A 25144-nucleotide genomic window follows, 5' to 3' on the forward strand; every position below is an offset into this window, starting at 1 on the left:
AAACAAAACCGTGAGGGCGTGGTCGGGGCCCAAAGTGGACAATATTGTGCTATGGTGGTGGAGCAGGCTCGGGAAGTGGTCCGTCCCGGGCTGGGATGTAACAATTTGGTATCAGAGCCTAACCCTGGCCATGGTGTGCCGACGAGGACGTCAGGCCCCTAAGGGGGGGGGGTGGATTGTGACATCCCACATCGCCTAGGGGAGTGATCCTTAAATGTATATTCTCATCCCTATCTAGCACGAGGCCTTTTGGGAGCTCACTGGCTTCGGGTTCCTTAGGAACTCCGAAGTTAAGTGAGAAGAGGACGAGAGCACTCCCCGGATGCGTGACCATCGGGAAGTTCTCAATTGAGTTCTCAAAAACAAAACCGTGAGGGCGTGGTCGGGGCCCAAAGCGGACAATATCGTGTTACAGTGGTGGAGCGGGCCCGGGAAGTGGTCCGTCTTGGCCGGGATGTGACATACTTGATTATAAAAAAGAATCTATCATATAGGTAGATAAATATAATTAACCTATGATATAGGTTGATTATAAAAATAAAAAATAAAATCTATAAATGGGGTTTAAAACGGGATAAAGAACAAGAAAGAACAAAAAAAATAATAATAATCAAAGAGATAATTAGGAAGAAATTTGATTTTTATAATAAATCTTATCATTTAAGAGATAATTAATAATAATAAAATAATAAGATTTAAGGAATTAGACTTATTTTAATAAATTGGACTATTCCTACTATTGACTCAAAAAATTAGACCTATATCAAGTTTCCCCATTTAAAAAATGGGCCTGGATTGAAATATCAAATATAAGATAACTAGGCTTGAATTGAAATTAGTCTAATGGCTGACTTGAAAAATGAATATTCAACATAAATATAAAAAAAGAAGTATTACTTTATATCTCATTCACTTCAGTTCAATTTTTGAACCATCAAAATCGAAATCGAAACAACCCCTAGCTTTGGGTTTGGTTCGGATTTTTCGGTTTTGATATTCTACACGGTTTTTCTCCATTTTTGGTTTTCCAAGCCCCTCCCCAATCAAAATGATAATTTCTTTCACTTCTCTGGCATACCAACTCTATCTAACGGTGATCCCACTTTAACCTATCACTTCTTTGTGTCAATGATGTGTAATGAAAATCAAAATTAATTGACAATTTTAGAAAAGTGGTAATCTTTGGATGGATAAAATATGAACCCGCGTTCAATACGTTATAGTGATTTGTTAGTGCTTTAGTGACTCAAAACAATGGTCACTGAGCAACTTGCTTAATTAAAAATCTCTAAACCAACGATGAAATATTAATTAATTGGCACTAACGGTGCCCAGTATCTGTTCTCTCTTTTGCTATTTATCCATCTGTCAGTCCAATCTTACATTTTCATTCCCTTGATCAAACAAATTCCTTATTGGACTACTGCCCTTTTTCAAGAGTTTTTCATGGCCAATTAATCGCCTAACTACATATAATGAATTGTGGGGGAATTTTTTTGAGAGAGAGAGGGGGGGGGGGTGTTGGGTGTTATATACACCATTATCAATTTTTAGTTCTCAGATCGAATGAAATGAAAAGAACAAAATAACAAAAATTAACAGAGAATGTGACCATAATGAATCACGACACGCAACATGTCAAAAGGAAATCCCTTTTTTCTTTTTTTTTCCCCCAACTAAACCGTACGAAAATGTTTTTGGTTTCGAATAATTTGGTCATCTAGAGTGGCCAATAGGATGAGCTTATATAAATATCCCCAATTGAAATATACAAATGGGAATGTTTGGTCAAAAGTTTCAGTATGCCGACAATTGGACTCACATGCATGCAGGAAGTTTGCGCTAGTGAGCAACAAATATCCTTGCTGTTCATTGTTTGAATTAAATCACTTCATGGAGTCCATTAATCCTAGCCAGATTGATCCAGGTTTTATAGTAATCATGACTTGTAAAGCAAACGAGTCGGTTTGGCCTCGTGGGAAATTTTTATGACCATCATTAACACAAGTTACGTAATGTATTATTTTATATATTATAATAAAAATGAACGATAAAATTAATATGTCTTATAACGTAATGTGGGCCGTGATCTAAGTATATCAAAAACATTACCCGGCTCCATAACCATAATGTCATTGATCGAGAGTCCCACTTTGTCTGTGGCATTAGTGCCATTGATGCATTTCTTAGGTTTTCATGGAAACATGACATTGATGATGTTTGCTAATGGATTCGCAAAGCCAAATGATATAAAATGATTACTTGGCCTAACCCTCGACCATGAACTTAATGTGCCCACCAAAAGATCGAACACTACAACTTAAAAACATTTTATATAATGTCTATACTTATGAAGATAAGGTACAATACACAACTATATTATTGTCAGATAAATTGGCCTGATAAGTTATTTCATTGTCAATTACGATCATATACTTATGTGTGATTCTATTTATATGTAATTCTATTGGACGAAGAATTCAAATTAATCCTAATAACATAAAGTACAAACAAATTCACAACATATAAACAACCTGTAAATGTATGTAAAGTAGGTAGGCTGGTCGCTGGTGAGGGAGTCCGGGTTCTCACCGGATCCTATTTATGAGGATCCCAAAGATCAATAAATTGTATCCGTTTATCCTACATCATGCAGTCAGAAATTATTTTAAATATTTTTATTTAAAAATAGGGAATTGTTATTAGCACTCCAAAAATCTCATTCTATACTCCTCACAAATGTATTTTTCTTTCTAATTATAGAAAGTTTGGAGTGCCAAATGAGATTTTTGAAGTGCTAATAACAATTCCCTAAAAATAAACATAAACAATAATTGACAAAAACTAATCACATGATGTGCGATAAACGAACACGATTCACAGATTCTCAAAATTCTCACCAAAAGATCCGGAGAGACTCCTATTGGCTGGGGAGGTAAAAGAGTCTTGTAAATTGTATATATAAATAATCGTAAGTTGTATATAAAAAATGATGGAAAAGAATAGAAGGAAAACAGGCAGGCTCTTAGAATATTGCAGCGCCAAAAAAGGGGACCTACGAAAGAATGCAGTGTTAACCATAAGCTAGACAACAGAGAACTCTCTCTCTTTGTTTCCACGTACATACGTCCTCTCATAGTAAATACTTATATACATACGGAGCCTTTATATAAGAATTATTTGTGGAGTTCACACCACATCAAACTTTAACGATTCAAACCATTTATTTTTCAAGTTACACCTCATACATTATCATTGCAAAATATTAGCCAAATCATAAATATCTAAGACATCTAATTGGGTTTAAAAAATTAACGAAAACTTTGTTATATAAGAAACAATGAAATTTTATCTTGATAATTAAATAAGCAAATAATTTTGGATTAAATTGAGTTTTTGCAAAAATGATCTGTGAATTGAGATTTACAAAATAAACTGTTCGGATCATTAAAATTCGACGTGGAATGTACACCACACATAATCCCTATTTTTTTTTTAAATGAGAATCCCTGTGCATAAAGGGTCTGATATATATATCGTACCTCTATATATACACATCTTTGGACATAGTTTTATTCTCAAGTTTCAGACAGGAAAACCAAAGCTAAACTATTTGTCACTACTCATATTCCTCTCTATCATTCTCTCTGTGTTCTCCGAAACCTTTCATTTCTTCCCAGCTAGCTAACCATGTCGAGGATACATCCGGCCGCGTCGTTCAAAGAAAGGGTTCAGTATCAGGTGGAAGATGTTCATGTGCCTCCGTCTGTGCTCACTGTGTGGAAGAGATCTAGCATGAGTTTCCAGGGAACTGATGGATTTACAGTGTTTGACGATCGCGGAATTCTAACTTTTCGAGTAGACAATTATTCAAGGAAGAACTGTTGCGTTAGAGGAGGGCTTGTCCTCATGGATGGAGCTGGAAGAGCCTTACTAACCCTCAAACCCCAGGTAATTATTTGTAATCAAATCCTCCTCTTCGTTGTAGTATGCATGTTTAGTAACCAGTTCGAATAATTATAATTCGAATTTATATGAGTTATAACATAAGTGAGTTAAATCAGTTCATCAGAGCAGTACGCTTGTTTCTCCTTATATCATATGAAACATGAAAGCTTATTCAAATCCATTTTTGTAATGAACAGATGTTGAGCTTGCAAGATCAATGGAATGCATATAGAGGAGAAGATGGATGTGGAAAGAACCCTAAATCTAGCAGAGTCTTCACCATGAAAAGTGGATCAAATCTTTTTGGCAGCAGAAATAAAAGCGAAGCAGCAGAGGTGTTCATGGGAGGGCCCACAAGCTCAAATAGTGCACCAGATTTCATAGTTGAAGGTTGTTTTAGGAGAAGAAACTGCAAAATCAGAGATTGCAGTGGAGAACTTGTGGCCACTGTGTCTAGAAAACGAGTAAATAATTCAGTCTTGCTTGAAAACGATGTGTTCAGCTTGGAGGTGCAACCTGGATTTGATCTTGAATTAATTATGGGTTTTGTAATTGTTTTGGATCGGATTTGTGGGAAGACATTTACCCCGATTTTGTGTTCTTGATTTACCTTGTGATGTACAGAAATAATCCCATATAAAACTGGATACTTTTTTACCCCACTGAATCTTATACTTTGTAGAGGAGCCATCACTCCAATTTTCTTGTATTTAATTAAACAAGGAGTTTGCAAATCTAAATTCTGGGCAGTTGATCAGGACAGTATATCCATTGCGTTGTTTAAATTGCAATTTTCGTAAATAAGCATAGTTTAGAACATCACTCGTTTCGTTATGAAGAAATAAAAGAGTTCAATCTTGCTTAATTAAGAATCTCTAACGATGATATATTAATTAATTGGCACTAATGGTATATGTTCTTCCTTTTACTATTTATCCATCTGTCAGTCCAATCTTACTGTTACATGTACATTCCCTAAATCGGACACATTTCTTATGGATTATTTCCCATGGCAATTAGTTCTTTTTAAAGAGTTTTTATGGCCAATTAATTGGCTAACTACATATTATGAATGGGTAGAGTTATCCATACAACCCTCTCTAATTAGTCGTCGGATCAAATAAATTGAAGAAGATTAAAGAATAGAAATTAATAAAGGGTGTGTGGATGACGTCACCCATTATGAATCACAACACACAACATGACAACAAGAAATCCCTTGCTTTCCAACTAAAACCAGTCGAAAATATATTCTTGGTTTCGAATAATATTGGTCATGTAGAGTGGCAAATACCAAATAGGATGTTTAGCTTAACTTAATTATATAATATCCCCACTTGAAATATACAAATGGGAATATCTGGTGCAAAGTTTCAGTGTGCCGACAAATGGACTCACATGAACGCAGGAAATTTTGACTAATGAGCATCAAATGTACTTACTTAATTGCTGCTCATTGGTTGAATTAAATCACTTCATGGAGTCCATTAATCCTAGCGAGATCGATCGAGGTTTATAGTAATCATGACTTGTAAAGCAAATGCGTCAGTTTGGCCATGAGAAATTTTTAAGATCATCGTTGATAACACAAGTTACGTGATGTATTATTTTTCGTATTATAATAAAAGTGAACAACAAAATTAGTATGTCTTATAACATAACGTGGACAGTGTTCTAGTATATCAAAAACAATACTCGGCTCCATAACCAAAATGTCATTGATCGAGAGTCACTCTGTCTGTGGCATTAGTGCCATTGATGCATTTCTTAGGTTTTCATGAAAACATGACATTGATGATGTTTGCTAATGAACCAAAATGCCATTGATCGAGAGTCCCACTCTGTCTGTGGCATTAATGCCATTGATGCATTTCTTAGGTTTTCATGAAAACATGACATTGATGATGTTTGCTAATGAATTCACAAAGCCAAATGATATAAAATGATTACTTGGCCTAACCCTCGACCATGCACTTTATGTGCCCACCAAAAGATCGAACATTCCAACCTGAAAACATTTTATAAGATGTCTATACTTATGAAAATAAGGTGCAGTACACAATTATATTATTCGTCAGATAGTTTGGCATGATAGGTTATTTCACCATCTATTACGATTATACATTTATATGTAATTTTACTGGACAAAGAATTCAAATTGGTCTCGATACCATAAAGAACCAGATTATGTGACACAAAAAATAAATTTACAACGTACAACCAACCTGTTAATATATGTAAAGTAGGTAGGCTGGTCACTGGTGCGGTCACAGAGTCTTGTAAATTGTATATAAATAATTGTAAGTTGTATATAAAAAATGATGAAAAAGAATAGAAGGAGGAAAACAGCCAGGCTCCATAGTAGAGATTGCAGAGTTGAAAAAAGTTGGGGACATACGTAAGAAGTCAGTGTTAACCAGTTAGCTAGACAACAGAGAACACAAAGCTCTCTCTCTTTGTTTCCACGTACCTACGTCCTTTCACTGTATATACCAATAAATATATATATATATATATATATAGGCTCCTACCTCTGTACATGAACACAGCTAATGAAGGCTCACTAAAGGCATATGCCCCCACTCAAGTGATTTGTTTGTTAAGTTGTAGATTACAATTATATAATACACACGCGTTATCTTTGAAGAAAATATATGTATTTAATATCCAACATACCTTCATACTGCATATACTCCATATTAAATATTATATGAGTAAAAGTGCTCTTGTTTTGTCATTCAAACTGAAAAACCTCTCCCGCGTAATCATGTATTAATATTTTTCTTTTCACTTTGTCACTTTCTACTATTACATTGAAATTTTTGTAACATTGGAATTGTGATGCATCATCATTTGAAATTATCCCTGTTATCATATTAGGTATAAGTCATATTATAATAAGGTTTTCTTAGTTGATTTTCGGATTGCTCCCACCAAAAGAAATTTCTAGCTCCGTCCTTGCCTCTATATATACACACATATCTTTGGACATAGTTTTATTCTCAAGTTTCAGACAGCAAAACCAAAGCTAAATCATTTGTCACTACTCATATTCCTCTCTATCATTCTCTCTGTGTTCTCCGACACCTTTCGATTTTCTCTATCTAGCTAACCATGTCGAGGATACATCCGGCCGCGTCGTTGAAAGAAAGGTTTCATCATCAGGTGGAAGATGTTCATGTGCCTCCGTCTGTGCTCACCGTGTGGAAGAGATCCAGCATGAGTTTCCAGGGAACTGATGGATTTACAGTGTTTGACGATCGCGGAATTCTAACTTTTCGAGTAGACAATTATTCGAGGAAGAACTGTTGCGTTAGAGGAGGACTTGTACTCATGGATGGAGCTGGAAGAGCCTTGCTGACCCTCAAACCCCAGGTAATTATTTGTCATCAAATCCTTCTCTTCATTGCATTATGCATGTTTAGTAACCGATACAATAAATATAATTCAAACTTATACAAGATAACATACGTGAGTTAAATCAGTTGATCAGAATAATACTTTCGTTTCTCTGTATCTCATTTGATACATGAAAGCTTATCCAAATCCATTCTTGAAATGAACAGATGTTGAGCTTGCAAGATCAATGGAATGCATATAGAGGAGAAGATGGATGTGGAAAGAACCCTAAATCTAGCAGAGTCTTCACCATGAAAAGTGGATCAAATCTTTTTGGCAGCAGAAATAAAAGTGCACCAGCTGAGGTGTTCATGGGAGGATCCACGAGCTCGAATAGTGCTCCAGATTTCATAGTTGAAGGTTGTTTTGGGAGAAGAAACTGCAAAATTCTAGATTGCAGTGAAGAACTTGTGGCCACTGTGTCCAGAAAACGAGTAAATAATTCAGTCTTGCTAGAAAACGACGTGTTCAGCTTGGTGGTGCAACCTGGATTTGATCTTGAATTAATTATGGGTTTTGTAATTATTTTGGATCGGATTTGTGGGAAGACATTTACCCCGATCTTGTGTTCTTGATTTACCTTGCGAGGTACAAAAATAATCCCATATAAAACAAGATACTTTTGTACCCCACTGGATCTCATATTTTGTAGAGGAGCCATCACTCCCATTTTCTTGTTACCAAGTACATAAAGAGTATGCAAATCTGGATTAAACCAGCTGGCCATGACATTGTGCCTATCGGTTTGTTCAAATCACAATTTTCGTAAATTATGTACATAATTTAGATCATCGCTTGCTTCGAGACGCGTCATGTGAACGGCAAGTGATATGTACGTGCGAGAGAAGATACGTATACTACCATCTTGCCCAAGCCGAAACTTTTCGGTGTATTTATCCCGAAGGGCAAAGGATAGCCATATACATATCTGTTTGTTGATCGACTTATACAGGATGCACATGGCATGTTATGGAAAAGCTGGTTGTTACAGCGCCACACAACATGTTACTAACAATGCCAAACATGTCTATACAGGGCAAGTTTTCGACAACGAAAAGAAGTAAACCAAACTCGGAGAGATTACCTCGTAACTTGATGTCTAAAGATTATTCCTTTTTTGGGAAAGATATGGCACAGAAGGAAAATCAAACTAGTTTTTCTCAAGTTCTAGAGGTTGTGGATTGAATCCGAAAATATCGATCTATACAACAAAAATATTGCTGCATGACAAGACTCGGGAATCGCATGTGATAATAGGATCTGTGAAAAACATCATGTGAATGTACCAAAACTCAGCTGTGTCATCTGTGAAGTTAGTACTACTTGGTGGAAGTACCAAAATAACAGGTACACCCAACGGCTAGCCATGTATTGGCCTCAGAGATCTACGTCTATCAGTCACCGGAAACATAAGCCTTGCCTTCGTAATACCTTTTCTCACTTGCTGCCTTTTTCTCGTTACGTTTCTGCAGGAAAAGATATAGTGATAAGCCATAAGTTTGAAGCATGCTAAGCAGATTTCAAAACAATATCAACTAAAACATTTGTTGAACATAAGAATGCTTTATGTTTATAATGTTAAAAGTTTTCATTCTATATCATGGGTCCACATTTGAACAAGAGTATTGCGAGGAAGTTCAGGTATAGGGGAAAACCTGGTATGCTTCATGATTGGATACAATCCTTCTAATTATCGTGGAAGTGGTGATATCAAGCGAGCTATCCAAAACTTTGAAGATGCCCAAACTGATTGGGACTTCATATGGATTGCCTTCTTCCTGCAAAATAAAAATGTGTAAATAACCAACGCATCTTGGCGGCTCCAGAATTAAAGCTACCGAAGTAAATATATCAGCGTTAGGACCTTGTTTTGCAATTTACCTTTTCAAAGTTGCTATTCTCTGCGACTGTTCCATGGACCACTAAGGAGATGTTAAAGGTTGTGAGCTGCAGCAATAAAACATTCCACAAAGAATCATATAATTATAAATGTGAGCACTGTTTTAAACAAGTTAAGTTCACAAAAATATGGAAAGTACTCAAATGAGATTACTGGGTAGACCCAAATTCTAGTTCAAGTAACATTAAATGTTTGGGGGGGGGGGGGGGGGGGGGGTGGTGGTGGTGGTGTGTTGAAATTAACTATATCCAACTTCCCGAATAAGAAAATTTTGTGATGAAAAGAAATAACCATAAGGAAACCAGAAGAACACAGGAGAAGAATGAAGGCTGACTAAAAGCATAATGAAGCAAACTCAGGACCAAATGTAAGACAAGCTCACCATGTCTTTTGAGATTTCCCATGGAGAACCGATTATAACCTCATCCACATAGCGGCAAGCCAAAACACTTAGGCTTCTTTCGTGAAGGTTCATTATTGGGCGATGTGCCCCTCTATTAGCACTGCAATGCAAATATTAGAAACAGCTATTACTAGTGGATTTTGAAATCTAGTATACAATGCAATAAAAGGATTTGTACTTCGAAGAAGAAAATAAAAACCTAATGAGAGTTTGCAATAATAAATTAACATATATACAAGGTGGACGTTCATGAACTGAAGTACTAGTGAAATATATAAAGTTTTGGGTTCAATCGCAACCAGGAATTGAAATAATACACATATGGTGAGAACAAAGTGGCATTTTTATGTGATACCAAAATGCACACAAGGCAGGGAAACGGGTGCAAACAATAAAGGTAGATTAAGTAAATCAAATTTCATGAAAGATAAACTGATGCTCAGCCAAGTTTTCCAAAGTAGTGACAAGCGACAAGGTTCTGTTCAATGAGAAAACCTAGAACAGTTGGTATAAAGTGACTTATGAAGTCATTTTCTTTTCATGCGACGAGATAATATACACACACGTGCGTGTGCAGGACGTTCTGCTACAATTGTATGTTTACTATTGGATTTGATTTTTATCATTATCAAACTCTATATGGTTCTAAAGTAGATTCAAGTGATTAAAGGGTTATTGGTTGTAGAAATTAACATGTGAGAGTGAGAGTAAGATGGAGATAGTACCTGACAGTCTGATCAGTGTGTATTCCAACAAGAAGAAAATCCCCAAGCTCTCGTGCTTTCCTTAAGATCTATATGAAAAGGAAGGCCATGTAACCAAAAAGTAAGTTTTTTCTCCCTTACTAGCTTATCAAATCTAAAGCAAATTTTGGAAAACAAGAGAAACAGACAAGAAGACCATAATAGTAGAATGAACAGAAAACAATCCCACATCTAAGAAAAACGGTGCAGATGTGTAAGTGTGTCTGTGTTGTTTGTTTGTGTGTTCGTGTTTGTATTTGTGTTTGGAAGAGTACTGTAAGCGAAGTAAAAGCTAAATATATGTGAGTAAAATCATCCACATTACCTCCACATGTCCAGCATGGAAAAGATCAAATGCACCATCTATATAAACTATGCGCGCGTCAGACTGAGGCCCCTGCATTCAGGCATAAAGCATTCATTAAAAAGTGACAAAGCGTAGTAATTCAAGGCCAGCAAGAGAGTGTAGTAAAAATAAGTATACGTGACACAGAAATCATGAATTGTCTTTCCTTTTTCATATGCCTTGTTTATAAAGAAACAAACTTCAGAATCTAGGTGAGCGATTGAAGAAAAAAATTGCTCTATTTCAAATAACCAGTAGGGAAACAGTTATGGAGACAAAATTACCTTTCCGTTTGAAAACTGAACAATTCTCCGAGATGTCGGTAGGAAATGAGACACACGGGTTCCACTTCCAGATCCACGATCTTCGAACTTCTGACTGTGACCGTGGCTGAATTGTCTTTGCAAGGAAGAGTGATGTTGGTTCTCATTAACAGATCTCTCTCTTACACAGAGAAGCATACGCCCTATTACACGGAATTATCAAATAATAAAATTAGACTAACAAATTCAAACTGCCGCAATAACAGAACTATACAACCGTAACTCTAACAGAACATCAGTATTTAATCAGCTCCTCTCCTAGAAATGGAACTAACCAACAATGTCGGTGCTGGAGACGCCTTCTGTCCGTTTGATCTGCTTGTAGCGGCCGGCCTTCTTCGCAAGAGCATAAGCATCGGTCCCATCAGGAAGCACACATGGGTCATCCCCATGAATGATATAGTCTATATTGTATTCATCAAACAGCTTCTTCATGAACTCTTCGGTTATAGCATAAGGTGCATCCGGAATCACCTCATCAACCCATTTCACAGCATTAACCATAATCATCCTAATTAACAAGGTAATTAGCTAAACCACACATTCACATAACCCATAATTATGAAGCTAATCAGCTGATCAACACAAAAAGTTGGTACCTTTCGTTGAGAGGAGTCACAGGGGGGCCTTTATTGACGATGATTTCGGCGTCGCTGACGACTCCGACCACCAATTGGTCGCCGAGGGCACGCGCCTGACGGAGGGCGTTGCAGTGGCCGTAGTGCATCATGTCGAAGCAGCCGTCCATGTAAACCCGGACGGGTCTGTTCTTCTTCCTCCGCCATGGAAGTCCCAAAGGAAGCTGAGGTCCGCCGCGTTCTTCTGAGCCCAGAAGCGAAACCCCGACGCCGACCCCCACCGCCACCACCACCCCGCCGACGAGACCCGTGGCTACAAACCTCGCCCAGCTCCGCGCGTTCTCTGAGTTCCCATCTTCCAAACCCATCTCGAATCTTCTGAAATTTGCCAAATCAAATCAAACGAAAGCGATTGCTTCGGTCATTTGATTCAACCCAACATTTCCTTCGGCGTATCGAATCGAAAAATCGAAGAAAGTCGGCAACTTTTTTATTCGCAACTGTTGGGTTCTGTTCGGGGGTTCCCCTCAATTTTCTCTCTCTCGCTCAATTTTCACTCTTTCTTTTTCTGTGCGGCGGGTGATTCTTGGGCTAGGCCTAAAGCGCTGTGCTTCTTCGCCGTTGGATCAAACATGGACGGTTTGAGATTTTGGATTGAGGCAAAATAGTTTCGCGTTGAAACGGGTAAAGCGAAACCCATATTTCGCGGACCCATCTGTTTCTCTCTCATCCGTCTTTCACATGTCTGTGCACCCAAATTCTTCATATCTGCAATCCTCGTCGCCCTTTTTCGTTTCCGAGTCAAAGATGATTCGACACTGACGAAACCGGTGATATAGAGGATGCTTTGTTTGCACGTGTATCTCAAAGGTTGCAACTTTTGGATTGAATTGGACTTGTAGTACTCGTGCAGTTGGCGGTCCAAATCCACAGACGAAATTCTGGAAGCAAGACCGTGAATTGCAAAATTTTGTTTCGTTAGGTACAGTACAATCCTTGTGAGTAGTATAGATTGGAAACCAAGCTTGATGCGTACCTATCTTGTTTTTTTTTATTTCTTTTTCTTTTTTATTTGTTTCTGAATACCCTCAGAAGTCAGAAGCTGACTGCCTGGCTTCAACAGTGCATCTTGCCATGAGAGGTCCTAAGAGTACGTACTATTGCTGCGAAGAGTGCCAGCAGCAGAATAAGCCGGTAATCCCCCTCAGGAGCAGTACCGCCTTCGGTTAATATCTGTCACTCGATAAGAGTAAGAAGATCATCAGCAACAACATCAAGTTGGCCATCATCAAAATTGATGAACAGCAATATCGATGATCTACCGGACTCGTTATGGGTTGAAATATTTTGTCAACTTCCTCCTTATAAGTACGTTTCACAATGCAAGTGCGTTTCCAAGCGTTGGTGCACTCTCATTTCAGATCCTCATATCATTGGCCGTTTTCTATACCTCCAAAGGGATCGTAAGCAAAAGCCAATAACTACTGCAATAAATTCAGAAGGGGAGGAATTCCTTAAAAGAATGTCTCCGTCCTCTAAACCGTTGAATCAGCTTTTCCAAAGACTTGTGAGTTTCCACAGTTTGAAACAAGAGCCAGTTGTGGTAGGTACGTATAATGACTTGGTTCTGTGCTGCGCAAGCGAGTTTAACCAGCGGGATTACTACGTCTGCAATCCATACACAACCAGTGGGTTCCCCTTCCTCCCCCACCACAAGTGTGCGCATTTGTACTGGTGGGATTCATCTGTGATCTTCCCTACTATAACAACTAGGAAGATTATCAGCCAGGAGATATGATCCAGCTTAATGCGGAGTATAGGTGCAGAGTTGTGAGATTAATGGATCCTGATGATGGTGATGACGACTACGACGTAGAATATTCCCGCGAATTCAAAGTGCAGATCTTCTCTTCTGAGACTGGTGAATGGAGGGAGACAACTGTAATATCTGCGTTCAACTTTAGTTTGAAAAAAATGAGTCCCAGTTTTGTCGTTGCTTCCAAAAGAATGCTGTATTGGATGAGTGATGACGGAGACATTCTTATTCAGTTGGATCCGTCCATGATCGACAAGAGTGCTAGTTTATCTACTACAACCTGTTATAGACGTCGTTTTAGTCATGAGTGGGACTTTGTTCCAGTGAGGTGCATAACAGCTATGATGGGGGTGTGCTGATGTGCGACTACGGCCGTTATTCCCTCAATCTGTCTATTTGCGAGGTGCATGAAGAAGAACAAGAAGATGATCAGAGAGTGAGGATCCATGAAGAAGCAAAAAGTTTGTTTGTGAAACTTAAGAAGAGGGTCTATTTGGTGGATGAAAAAAAGGTTGTGATAGGCCCATGGACAGATATTGATGCGGTATTTTTTGACCCAAATGACGAGGATAGCTTGTATATGATTGTAGATAACCTCCATGTCTGCAAAAAAGATATTATCAGGTGCAACATTCTAACAGGAGAGGTGTCAAAGATTGTTGGAAACAGAAATTTAATTGTTTCAGATTCTTCCCGTTTGTGCTCCCATGGTGGCCGACGCCATGCCAGTCCCTCGACTAGCGCAAGGTGCAATATCCGAATAGGCGAGGTGTCAGTGATTGCTACAAACAGAAAAGTAAATTGTTTCAGGTTCTTCCCGTTTGTAAGCTTATGTTTCCTTCATGAATATAAATCTCCTCAGTTTTCTTCATAAAATCCATATATAAAATCCATATACATACATCAAGCAGTCACAAAAGGAATACCAAATGTATAAACCACTACTAGTGCAAGTGTGTCCACATACATTTTTCACAAAGAGGTGTCTGAACTAAGCTTACTTAATATTAATCTCTTGGACATGCTTATTCGATATGGAATACAACATTGTATAATTTTTCTGAACAAACACCTTGTATATATTGATAACAATATAGAAGCATATGGAAAGTAAATCAAATCAAGAAGACAATAGTGTATTAAAAACGAATGTCCATATGAGAAACAAGAATGCTTTGAATGATATGTTTATTCTTCTCAAAAAGAGGCATAATATACAATCTTAATCATAACCAAATAGGAAAAAATAATTACAGGATATTACAAAGAGATTTCACCCAAATTACACGGGATTCATCCTAAACTAGGAAATCCTAAATTATAGGAAACAATACAAGTCAATACTCCCCCTCAAGTTGGTGCATATATGTTACACATGCCCAACTTGTCTAGAAACTTAGAGAACTTTTCACTAGAAACTGCTTTGGTGAGAATGTCAGCTATTTGATCTTCCGTTCTGATTAGAGGCACTTAAATTATTTTACCTTCTAGTTTTTCTTTAATAAAGAACCTGCCAACCTCTACATGCTTAAGTTCTATCATATTGCACCGGGCAATATCGCAAGCAACCTTATTATCACAAAACAACTTCATCGGTTGACAATGTTTGATACTCAGCCAAGTTTTCCAAAGTAGTGACAGGTGACAAGGTTCTATTGCAGCTAGTATGCTACTGAAAACCTATTCAATGAGAAAAGCTAGAACAATTGGTATGTATAAAGAGACTCGTGGATTCATTTGCTTTTCGTAGTGCAGATTAGTATCAATCCCTGGGATAAGTTCCTCTTAAGGAAGGAACTTCATTTGAATTGCATTCAATATATAACATATATATATATATATATATATATATATATAGGGCCAAGAACTTGTGCCAAACAGATGAACGTGCGAATCAGTTTTATGTTCAATGGATTTAGAGAACTGCCAAATTAACGGTTAGACATATACATGTTTGCAAAATTTGGAAGATTTAAGTCTTCAAGCAGTTCCTTATTTGAGATATTGGAAGATTAAGTCTTCAAATTATCTTGCAAAATAAGAGAATGTCATAGGAAGTGTACATACACTTGCATACTGGCCTAAAGACGTGCATTCAAAATTTGTCAGGGCAACCAATGAGTTTGTTATATCATGGTTGTTCATGGGAAGAAAGATTTTGTGCTTATCTTAAAAGATGAGTGCATTTTTGATCACCACCATTTAGTGTGGTGTATACTCACCACTCTATTTAGCACCGTTAAATAAGTTTGAATTTTGAGATTTGTGCTTATCCACTACACAAATTTCAAAATTTAAACTCATTCAACGGTGATAAATAGGATGGTGAGTATACAACACACTAATGGTGGTGAGCAAAAATGCTTCCCTTAAAAGACTAGTGAGGCTTTAAGGCCTAAAAAGATAGAATAGCTTCATATGTTTCTACTAATCTCATGCATTTTAGCAATCACAATTATGAGAGAATTGTGAGCGTGACTTAAATGTTATTAAGATGTAATGGTATTTACTTAACAAGAAGTATTTGCTACCTAAACGTGACAATGTGTAATTTTAAGGTATGGAAAGCTTTAGAGATCTTTCTTTAAACAACTTAAATGTGAGGAAGTCTACTTCTTAACAAATTATTGTGTAAGTCCTAGCATATGTTTAGAGGACTTGATATTGTAAAACTACTCTCCATTGACAGAGATTGAGGGGGTATTTTTGGACCAAAATAACGAGGATACCTTGTATATGACAGTAAATACGAAGAAGTTCCATGTTTGGATAAAAGATATTATCAGGTGCAACATTGTAATCGGAGAGGTGTCAAAGATTGTTGGAAACAGAAAATTTAATTGTTTCAGATTCTTCCCGATTGTGCTCCCATGGTGGCCAACGCCAGTCCCTCGACTAGCGCGAGGTGCAATATCCGAATAGCGCAGAGGTGTCAAAGATTGCATTGCTACAAACAGAAAAGTAAATTTTTTCAAATTCTTCCCGGCCGTTTGAAAGCTTATGTTTCCTTCTTGTTTGGTGGGTTCGATGGTGAAGTTTGCTACGCTGTGAACTCAAAAAAGTGAAGCTGGAGATGCGTAGGAAATTGGCCGGCGGAATAGGGGTGGCATTGGCATGAATGTAGAGATTTCTACATTGTATTTGTTCATCTCTCAAAGCCCTCGTCTTGTTAACTCATTATGCTTTATTTTATTGTCTTTGCTTCAGTTTCAACAACTCATTCCGCTTTATTGCACTTTCGCCCATATGATTTTGTCATTGTTAAATGACCATTTTGACTTTTAATGTACACCCCCACTCTAATTTTTTATTTTTTAACGAACGATATTATATGATCAGGTGAGCTCAACTTCAAAATGAACTAACAATAATGTAGTTCAAATTCAGTTTTGGCGAGAATCGAATCTAATATCTCTTATTTACAAAAGAAAATGAATACCACTGGATCATAGTACTACGTGGTTTCGAATCTAATTAGAACTTAGAGACGAAGTTGAGTGATTAGAGAAGGTGGTTTTTTTTTTTTTTCTCTACACTACTTTTTTTTTTTTTTTTTTTAGAAAAGTGATTGAAATCAAAGAAGGTTTTAGGCATTAGATTTTAAAAATCTAAAAACGATTTCAAATGAATAATAAACGATTTTAAAACCATTTAAGAGTAAAATACAATTGATCTAAATTTAAAATATTCGTAAGTAAGTAGGATTTTTTCTCTTTCAAATTTTATTCTCTTTTCGTTCGTTTTTATTTAAACGGTCACAATTAAACAACGTTAATATTTTAAGGTGATTTTTTTTATTGGGAGACAGGTAAAAAAGAAAGGAGGGAGTCAATTAAGCTACACCAATATTTTAAGGTGATTTTTTTATTGAGAGAAAAAGATAAAAAGAGAAGGGAGAGAGAGGGGAGGATTAGGATTATCTCCTCTCCTCTTTCCATCTTCTTCCATCCCCTCATTTCATATTTTTTATTTTGTTTATTTATATAAAATTAATATAAATTATCGATGTGATTTAATTGTAACTATTTAAATATAAGAAAAAAAAAAAATCCAACTCCGGAAGAAAAAAGGAGAAGAGAGAAGTGATTTAGAAGGAGAGAGAATTTTAATCAGGGGAGGGTGGTACGCTGGGTAGTGGCGTGGACTTGACTCAATTGCTCTCTATTTGGTTTATTCCTTTTCAAAATTCGTTATTCCGCCGTAACTTCCTTCTTCCTCTTCCCCTCTTCCTGTTGCCGACGAACACAGAAAAGTAAGAGAGAGAAAGCTGGAGAGAGAAAGCTGGAGAGAGAAAGATAGGTAAAGGGAGATCGCGTTGGACTGGTCTTGCTCACAAGTAAAAATGGCTTCCACGGAGGGTATAGTACCAATAACCAGGGCTTTTCTCGCTTCCTACTACGACACATACCAATTTCCCCCTCTCTCAAACGACGTCGCTCGCCTCTCAGCCGAGATTCGATCATTCACCGCCGATTTGCTCCGCCACTCTCCGGCGGCTCAAGGTCATCGTAATTTCAAAACCCTTATGAAAATTTTACATATTTTTGCTAAAGTGATCAACTTTTTCCAATTTTTTGCTTGCAATCTAAAAAAATTCAATATCTTGCATAGTGAATGAATCGAATGGGTTTGATTTTTAGGCGAGGAGAGATTGTTAGTGAGTGAATTGGAGAGTGAACCTCCCCATAAAGTTGACGAAAACATGTGGAAGAATCGAGAGCATATGGAAGAGATACTATTTTTGCTTGAAAAATCCCATTGGCCTCAAACTGTAAGTCTAAGCTAAGTTAATGTAAGTCGTTTTGCTGCGAAAGATGCTGCCTTCGTTGTGTTTTGATCCGTGTTTCTTTCGGCAGCTTCGAAAGCAGTCCAGTCCTGATGATGCTGAACTTGCTACTGTGATTGATCGTCTCCACCAGAAATTTCAAACCAGTTTGAAGACATTGGAGACTTTCCAAGCGAAAAATTCCGAACGTGTGTTCAACACGGGTAGTTCCCTCTCACTTGCCCGTGTTGTGTTTCGATGAGTTATTCATGAATTTTCTATGGTCGTAATGGAATTTTCTGAATGTGCTGCCTGCAGTTATGACTTACATTCCCCAGGATTTTCGGGGAAGGCTCATCAGACTACAGCGGGAGCGTTCAGAGAGGAATAAGCAAGCAGAGGTTGAAGCTTTGGTTAGTTCTGGAGCAACTATACGTGAACGTTATGCTCTCTTGTGGAACCAACAAATGGAGAGGTAAGCCTCCTTGCGTTTGCCAATCAGTTGAAAAGCAACACGTGCTCCATCTCACATTCTACTCGGCCCAAAAACTTTTCAGGAGGAGACTGTTAGCGCAGCTTGGTTCTGCAACTGGTGTCTACAAGACGCTTGTCAAGTACTTGGTTGGGGTTCCACAGGTATGCTCCTCTCGGCCTTTACTTGCCACATTATTGGCTGGATTTGCCTACTACACCATATGCTTTGTATGGACCTGTATATCCACTGCTGGTTTGTTCATTTTCATGGTTAATGTTCTTAATGGTGTGATCAATAATTAACAGTTTGATTTGCCTATCTACCTAGATTTCTTGTTTTGCCTTAGTATGTATTAGTGAGAGCGTAGTTATTTGATGGAACTTCAGTTTATATGTTTGTAGATGAATTAAGTATATTTTACTGATTCCATGTTATAGATTGTCGATCATTGGTAACTGTTCCTGCACTTCCTTTTGGATGCAGGTTTTACTTGATTTTATTCGCCAAATAAATGATGATGATGGGTAAGTTTTATTGTGGGAGTAGTTTGATTGCATTTCCTATAGTAATGAATATCTTATACTCTTATTGTATCCTTCATTAATAGGCCCATGGAAGAGCAACGACAGCGTTATGGACCACCATTATACAGCCTTACAACTATGGCGCTTCTTATACGACTCTTTATTTCGTTGTCTTGGGGGCGATTTGAGACTAGAAAATTGTGAGAATCTTTTTACCTTAGGTTGTTATGTTCAAGATGTAGTTCTATTGTTTTTAACGGTGACACTTTCATTTGTTTTATGAATTGAGAAGAAGCAAGCAAGAGTTAGCTGTCTTCGAAGAAGCTGTTGATGTCTACACCACTGAATTTGTAAGGTTTATTACGTTCATCAGGTATTACTCCTTTTTCTGTTTTGGATTGGGTAACTTTTAATTCCATATGTCATCCTGACTATAATGATTATTATCGCTGTCATTGCATTAATCACTTGCATATTGGTTTTAAGGTTTTAATTTGGGAGATGTTATTACTCCAAAAAAGTAAGCGTGCACTCCAAACTTTCTATATTTATAAACAAAGGGTGGTGCTATCTACACACCCCGTTTTACTTCCCACACACCCTCGTAATTTTTGGCCGTCGAGTCGAATGAATAAGATCAAATGGACAGAAATTAACAGGAATGTGTGGGAGGTAAAAACGGGTGTGTGGATAGCAACACCTTAAACAAAAATACACTTGTGAGGAGTGCAAAATGACTTTTTTGGAGTGCCAATAACATTGCCCCTTCAATTTATATACCCCTTCCTTTTGGTAAGGGTTTGATTTGACTATCCTTTTTTGACCGTAAACGTGTAGAAGTAAAAAATTGCTAATCATGGTTGCTTGCTTGTGTATTATAGGCATGATAGTACTCACACACTTACACATCCAAAATAAAAGCAGTGTTGTCATATTGGGCTGCAAGCCTGTTTTTCCTTTGTCCTGCTGCTAGGTTGTGCTATTTCCTATATCAATTTACGTATGCATTTTTTTCAGTGAAGTCTTTGCAAATTCCCCCTTTTTTATCCCAGCAGAGGTTGCGGGCGCATTACAAGGAAGGTGGGGCACTGAGACTCTAGTTTAGTTCTTTTTTATTTGTTTAAATTATCTTCTGTAATTTTGAATTAAAACTTTTGTTAATTTCTTCTGTATAGGAATAACGATGATTACCAAGAGACCAGTGTTCCAGCTGGGAAAATTCATGAGGTTTGTTTATATATCTTCTCGTGGTACTTGTTCTTTTTCCTCATGACGTCTTGCTTGAGTGTTCACATGCATGGGGGTGTAATTCTATTGATTTATTTCTTAACAATTATTGCCGTTTAACTAATACCCAGCCGGTAATTATAGGTTTCATTGGCTGTGGACGCAATAAATTCATATATTGCTTGGGATTTCTCGCTTGTACAAGGGAAGATAAACTTGGTATTGTTCTTAAGCATTGTTGGGATTTCTCGTTTGCTGCTTTATGCAAAATTTATGACAACGTACATCCCATACTGATATTTATGTTTGGTGGTCAGGATATTGGATTTAGTGTTGAGTATACAAATCCATCTGGGCAAAAATCTGTAAGTTTAACGATGACGTGTCAGTTATTAATTACTATGCTCACTTTATTCTCTTCCTATTCAACCCTTGTTTTGTTGTTGTTGTTTTTTTTTTTTCCTCACTCTTGTTGCTCCTTCTAACTTAATTGTTTTCTTGTAATTACTTTGGGGGCATTGCTGGTTTTACCACAGCTCATTTTACCTTACCGACGTTTCGAGTCTGACCAAGTAAGTTCTGCTATTTCTGGCTATTTGTGGTGTTAGAACACCATTTTTTATTTTAATGTCCTGGCTTCAATATATGTCCTTTTACAGGGAAACTTCTGCACATGCGAGGTGGGAAACTACAAACTGATTTGGGACAATTCCTATTCTAGTTTTTTTAAGAAGGTGCGCAGACATGTTTCGGTATCTTGTAGATATTCTGTTTTTGTTTTGCTACGCCGCTTTACATATTATTCTTGCTTGAAAACAAGCGGGCCTTAGATGCTACTTGGAAACTTCACTTTGAAGTTTGAACTGTTAAGTTGCGTTGGATCATATCTCGCTGTCAACAGAATTGGCGTCTTTTGTTTATATTCTGTTACGTTTCTTTTCAATAATCCTATGCAACTACATATAGTGGCTGCTAAGTCTCCATCTCTAACAAAGTAGCTAAAGTAGGTCAGACGACTTTATCATCAAGTTCGAGAGATCGATAGCAAAATCTGATCTTTTTTCAAACTTTATTATGAATTGGTCGCGGTTGGACTCTACATGTTCAATATCGGAATTTTCTTACATTTATATCTTTTCATTTGCTGGAATATAGGTGCTGCGCTACAAGGTAGATTGCATACCACCAGTCACAGAGCCTGTTGAACCTGCGACTGAAGTGGAAGAATGACTGGTTTAGCGTCGGCGCAGATTGAAGAGTGGATACTTTATCTTCATGCCAGATTGATGCGATTCGTGATTTCTGTCAGCATTGAATTGTACCATGTTATTCATTTCGTTTTTTTTTACTTCGCATCTCCTGAGGTTTGGATATCCAGATTGGTTTCCTTCATCATCAGGGCGTGCGATCGTTGAAGGTACAGAATGTTGTATTATGAATCTTTTGTATATTACCTATTTACGAGGCTATCAGCCCAAAAATTTGATTCAGCAGCCTATTGTAGTCCTTAGATAATTTGATGATTCGAGTGACTGTAAACTGAACACTGAACGAGATTGAAAGTCGAAAAAAACAACGAAAGCCTGCAGTTTAACATGACCAAAACTATGCTACAATCAACAAAATTACAGTTCATGTGAAGGCGTATACTCGCTTCGCCGAGTCGAGAGTGTTCGATAGAAGCATAGCAATTGTCATGGGTCCAACTCCTCCAGGCACTGGGGTGATGGCTGAAGCCACCCGCACAGCTTCTTCGTAGCAAACATCTCCGGTGAGACGGTAACCATGCTCACAGCTCGAGTCCTGCGAATGCATATATGCAATTAACATACGGAAAGCGAACTAATCAAGAAGCAGTCATTTTGTATTGCCAAGTTCAAACTTTTAATTAAAAATAGGTGCAAGAAAACTGGATTCTGCTATGGCGTTGCCATTAGTTGATCAATATAACAGAAGCTTGATCAATATTATCCAATCGCGGTATTTATTCGATTCTCTAACGTTATAACTTAACGGATGGAGGAGTCCGGTATTTACCTCAACTGGAGTAGTTCCAATGTCGATAACAACTGCTCCAGGCTTCAGCCAATTTCCACGGACCAGATTAGGCACTCCAGCAGCTGTGACCACAATGTCGGCTTCACAGGTGATATGTTCTGGGTTCTTTGTGAACGCATGTACAATGCTGACTGTTGCATGGTGCCTCTGCACAACAATTCGAAGAAAATTATACCTGTACATTAGCGATCTATGGATTGTTTACTATTAATTTCATTTTTGAAAGAATATAATATCACCTGCAGGAGCAGTGATGCTGGAAGTCCGACAATGTTACTTCTCCCAATCACAGTAGCTTTCTTCCCCGTGATTTCCACACCAGACCTGAGCAACAACTCAATGCAACCCTTGGGAGTGCAGGGAATGAACAAAGGCTCCCTTCCTCTCATAGCTAGATTTCCCATATTAATCGGGTGGAAGCCATCGACATCTTTCTCTGGACTCAGCACATCCAAAACTCTTCCCTCATCCAAATGCTGTCCCAGACAGTTTGTTGTAAGTCATCCATACAACAGCAGCAAGTTCTGACATGTAATGCATCAAAACCTCAACTATTTAGTTGCCAACTTGCCACACGTGATCTAAGAGTAATAACTATCCACTAGGGTGCTCAAGGGTCAAGTCTCAAGTTCGGTGGGTGGCTGTACTCTTGAATTCAACTTTGTCAACTAGGGATCTCACAAGCTTGAAACCAAACGTATGGGCCTGCAATCCCGAAGTGACCGAAACTTTGAAATTGTTGGATTAGCACAATTCAGACACCGTTTTGCTTGAAATGTGCTGTGGTTTTCAAGGGAACTGAATTCTAAAAATGGGGAAGCTTCCAATCGGTGGGTGATTGTGTGATAGATTTAGGCTTTAAGGCCTATCCCACCCAGTTTTTGAGTCAAGCAAGATCCCCAATAAAGGGGCATTCCCTTGACTGTGGTAGTTTCAGGTAAAGCACTTATTAGTAATAGCTAACAAGTATATAAGTTTGTTTTATCACTCTTAATAAAATGATCGTTCTAGTTAATCACCTATGTTTAAGATTCAAATTATCTCGGAATTGGAGAATCATGACCATCTACTACATTTTCATTGGGGAAATGAATTATTTGTAGAGAAAATAAACACAACATATATAACTTCAATTTTAGTCTAGCTCTATATGCATCCTTTACTCTCAGAACAGCATATTGCACAAAATAAAGCTTAAAGAAGTATTGGCACAGATTAAGAAATTACTTGTGGTAGAGGAAGTTGCACAAGAATACCATGAACAGAGGGATCCACATCGAAACAAGATAAAGCGCCAAGAAGTTGATCTTTTGTACACTCTTCAGGTAGCTGAGTAACCATTGATTTGATTCCAACTTCTTCACAAGCCATCACCTTGTTTCGGACGTAAGTCTGCGAGTCCCTTCTGTGGCCCACCACAATTACAGCCAATCCAGGAACCATTCCAATGCTCTTCTTCATCCTCCTCACCTCACTGCCTATTCTTGATCTAATTTCATCCGCTATCGATTTCCCATCAATCACAGCAGCTTGCTGCTCGTTTGCTGAGGTGGGCATGAAGACGAAGATTGAAATCGTTAATGCATTATATACTATCATGAATTACCACAAATCAAAGTTCCGAAATTTCGGATTTTCTGTGACAATCAAGTACCACTCCATTTACTCAAAATATTGAAACTTCTTTGTGCTTCTCTACGCATATCAGTATTGTCGAAAATGTACAGATAACATGTCAGGTAGCCATTGTTGGCGACAATGATATGGACACATTAACGAACGAACATCAAATACAACTTAATTTACCCAAAAGAAATATGGAAACTTTAACACATAATACTGTGACGAACTAACACAAATCAAAATTTTAGGAACTGGGTTTTCTACAAACCATCAAATACCACTTAATTTTCTTAAAATATTGAAACATTAACACATTAAACACTACAAGAAATGAAATGGAAGCAGATAAACAGAGGAAAGCTAACCAGCAGGAGATGGGAAAGCAGGAAGCTTACAGAAACTCAAAGGGGAAGAAAACCCAGATTGGGCGGTGGCGGGAGCCCAATCGTCAGGTATGTCTAAGGAGACAAGAGGAGGAGAGATGATAATCGGGTGGCCGTCGTCGTTTCTCAAGGTGGTCTGAGCTCCGCTGCAGCCTCTGCTTCCCGCCGGAACTCTGGTTCTGAGTCCGTTCCGCCATGGCAATGACACTCGTGGAATCATTGCCCTGCTTTTGCTCTTCTGTTCCAAATTGTTCTCTACCCCCTTTGGCTGCTACTTCATTTGCGTCTTTCTCCTCTCGACTCTCCTTTCTTTGCGCATCACCATTTACAGAGAGAGAGAGCATTTGCTTATCTGCAAAAAGGCAGAGGCCCAAATGCCTTGTTAATATCTTTAAGGCCCAATTGATTGGACCAACCAAGCCCATAAACTGAGCAAGCCCATTCTACCTGCCCTCGCTCATATTCCAAGTACAAAAATGGACCCACAAAAGGCCGAAGCTTTGGATTTGGATCCCATCCGGATCCAAATTGTGGGGATCCTAAGGATCCTCACATTTTAACTATTTATCGTACATCGTCGAATCAGAAATCATTTTGAAATTTTTTATTTAAGATTAAATACAAATAGTATGT

The 25144-nt window shown here is 37.9% G+C and overlaps 5 protein-coding genes and 1 pseudogene across 6 annotated transcripts; 4 read left to right on the plus strand and 2 right to left on the minus strand.

Moving 5' to 3' along the window:
• Positions 1–3583: 3583 nt before the first annotated feature.
• On the plus strand, positions 3584–4688 carry LOC137721895 (protein LURP-one-related 5-like). Its single transcript, XM_068460918.2, has 2 exons — positions 3584–3951; positions 4146–4688. The coding sequence occupies exons 1-2, from the start codon at positions 3691–3693 to the stop codon at positions 4551–4553; spliced, it is 669 nt and encodes a 222-aa protein (XP_068317019.2). The 5' UTR covers positions 3584–3690; the 3' UTR covers positions 4554–4688.
• Positions 4689–6874: 2186 nt separating this feature from the next.
• On the plus strand, positions 6875–8101 carry LOC137721739 (protein LURP-one-related 5-like). Its single transcript, XM_068460761.2, has 2 exons — positions 6875–7323; positions 7515–8101. The coding sequence occupies exons 1-2, from the start codon at positions 7063–7065 to the stop codon at positions 7920–7922; spliced, it is 669 nt and encodes a 222-aa protein (XP_068316862.2). The 5' UTR covers positions 6875–7062; the 3' UTR covers positions 7923–8101.
• Positions 8102–8314: 213 nt separating this feature from the next.
• Positions 8315–12410, minus strand: LOC137722651 (ethanolamine-phosphate cytidylyltransferase). The gene is made up of 9 exons (XM_068461702.2): positions 11662–12410; positions 11338–11573; positions 11024–11205; positions 10719–10790; positions 10376–10443; positions 9630–9750; positions 9229–9294; positions 9003–9125; positions 8315–8813 (listed from the first exon to the last, which is right to left on the minus strand). The coding sequence occupies exons 1-9, from the start codon at positions 12006–12008 to the stop codon at positions 8742–8744; spliced, it is 1287 nt and encodes a 428-aa protein (XP_068317803.2). The 5' UTR covers positions 12009–12410; the 3' UTR covers positions 8315–8741.
• Positions 12411–12846: 436 nt separating this feature from the next.
• LOC148697610 (putative F-box protein At5g42430) lies at positions 12847–13716 on the plus strand (annotated as a pseudogene).
• A 3786-nt stretch (positions 13717–17502) lies between these two features.
• On the plus strand, positions 17503–21940 carry LOC137722730 (retinal-binding protein). Its single transcript, XM_068461805.2, has 15 exons — positions 17503–17958; positions 18097–18227; positions 18313–18445; positions 18540–18696; positions 18779–18857; positions 19180–19220; positions 19304–19420; positions 19513–19593; positions 20238–20300; positions 20396–20447; positions 20592–20666; positions 20765–20812; positions 20984–21019; positions 21107–21181; positions 21603–21940. Exons 1-15 carry the CDS (start codon positions 17799–17801, stop codon positions 21675–21677), a joined length of 1323 nt encoding a protein of 440 aa, XP_068317906.2. The 5' UTR covers positions 17503–17798; the 3' UTR covers positions 21678–21940.
• A 5-nt stretch (positions 21941–21945) lies between these two features.
• LOC137722731 (Amino acid dehydrogenase family protein) lies at positions 21946–24847 on the minus strand. Of its 2 annotated transcripts, none has more exons than XM_088692863.1 (5): positions 24494–24847; positions 23733–24049; positions 22745–22981; positions 22485–22652; positions 21946–22250 (listed from the first exon to the last, which is right to left on the minus strand). In XM_088692863.1, the coding sequence occupies exons 1-5, from the start codon at positions 24729–24731 to the stop codon at positions 22080–22082; spliced, it is 1131 nt and encodes a 376-aa protein (XP_088548989.1). In that variant the 5' UTR covers positions 24732–24847; the 3' UTR covers positions 21946–22079. The 2 variants fall into 2 exon arrangements, with proteins under 2 accessions (XP_088548989.1, XP_068317907.2); XM_068461806.2 differs by having other exon boundaries at positions 24524–24846.
• Between the last annotated feature and the right edge of the window lie 297 nt (positions 24848–25144).

This window comes from Pyrus communis, chromosome 4 (genome assembly GCF_041283825.1).
Source record: "Pyrus communis isolate YQ-2024b chromosome 4, ASM4128382v1, whole genome shotgun sequence".
Lineage (NCBI taxonomy): Eukaryota > Viridiplantae > Streptophyta > Magnoliopsida > Rosales > Rosaceae > Pyrus > Pyrus communis.

What these genes read in the sequence shown, in the direction of transcription:
- LOC137722651 (XM_068461702.2), bottom strand. Translation starts at nt 12,008, where the DNA reads ATGGGTTTGGAAGATGGGAACTCAGAGAACGCGCGGAGCTGGGCGAGG. An exon ending in TCCATGCTGGACATGTGGAG is followed by an intron (nt 10,444 to 10,718) that starts GTAATGTGGATG and finishes CTTTTCATATAG; the next exon opens with ATCTTAAGGAAAGCACGAGA. An exon ending in GGGAAATCTCAAAAGACATG is followed by an intron (nt 9,295 to 9,629) that starts GTGAGCTTGTCT and finishes TTATTGCTGCAG; the next exon opens with CTCACAACCTTTAACATCTC.
- LOC137722730 (XM_068461805.2), top strand. Translation starts at nt 17,799, where the DNA reads ATGGCTTCCACGGAGGGTATAGTACCAATAACCAGGGCTTTTCTCGCT. An exon ending in TGGAACCAACAAATGGAGAG is followed by an intron (nt 18,697 to 18,778) that starts GTAAGCCTCCTT and finishes AAAACTTTTCAG; the next exon opens with GAGGAGACTGTTAGCGCAGC. An exon ending in ATTCTAGTTTTTTTAAGAAG is followed by an intron (nt 21,182 to 21,602) that starts GTGCGCAGACAT and finishes GCTGGAATATAG; the next exon opens with GTGCTGCGCTACAAGGTAGA.
- LOC137721895 (XM_068460918.2), top strand. Translation starts at nt 3,691, where the DNA reads ATGTCGAGGATACATCCGGCCGCGTCGTTCAAAGAAAGGGTTCAGTAT. An exon ending in TACTAACCCTCAAACCCCAG is followed by an intron (nt 3,952 to 4,145) that starts GTAATTATTTGT and finishes TGTAATGAACAG; the next exon opens with ATGTTGAGCTTGCAAGATCA.
- LOC137721739 (XM_068460761.2), top strand. Translation starts at nt 7,063, where the DNA reads ATGTCGAGGATACATCCGGCCGCGTCGTTGAAAGAAAGGTTTCATCAT. An exon ending in TGCTGACCCTCAAACCCCAG is followed by an intron (nt 7,324 to 7,514) that starts GTAATTATTTGT and finishes TGAAATGAACAG; the next exon opens with ATGTTGAGCTTGCAAGATCA.
- LOC137722731 (XM_088692863.1), bottom strand. Translation starts at nt 24,731, where the DNA reads ATGATTCCACGAGTGTCATTGCCATGGCGGAACGGACTCAGAACCAGA. An exon ending in TGCTTTCCCATCTCCTGCTG is followed by an intron (nt 24,050 to 24,493) that starts GTTAGCTTTCCT and finishes TGCCCACCTCAG; the next exon opens with CAAACGAGCAGCAAGCTGCT. An exon ending in TTGGAACTACTCCAGTTGAG is followed by an intron (nt 22,251 to 22,484) that starts GTAAATACCGGA and finishes ATGCATTCGCAG; the next exon opens with GACTCGAGCTGTGAGCATGG.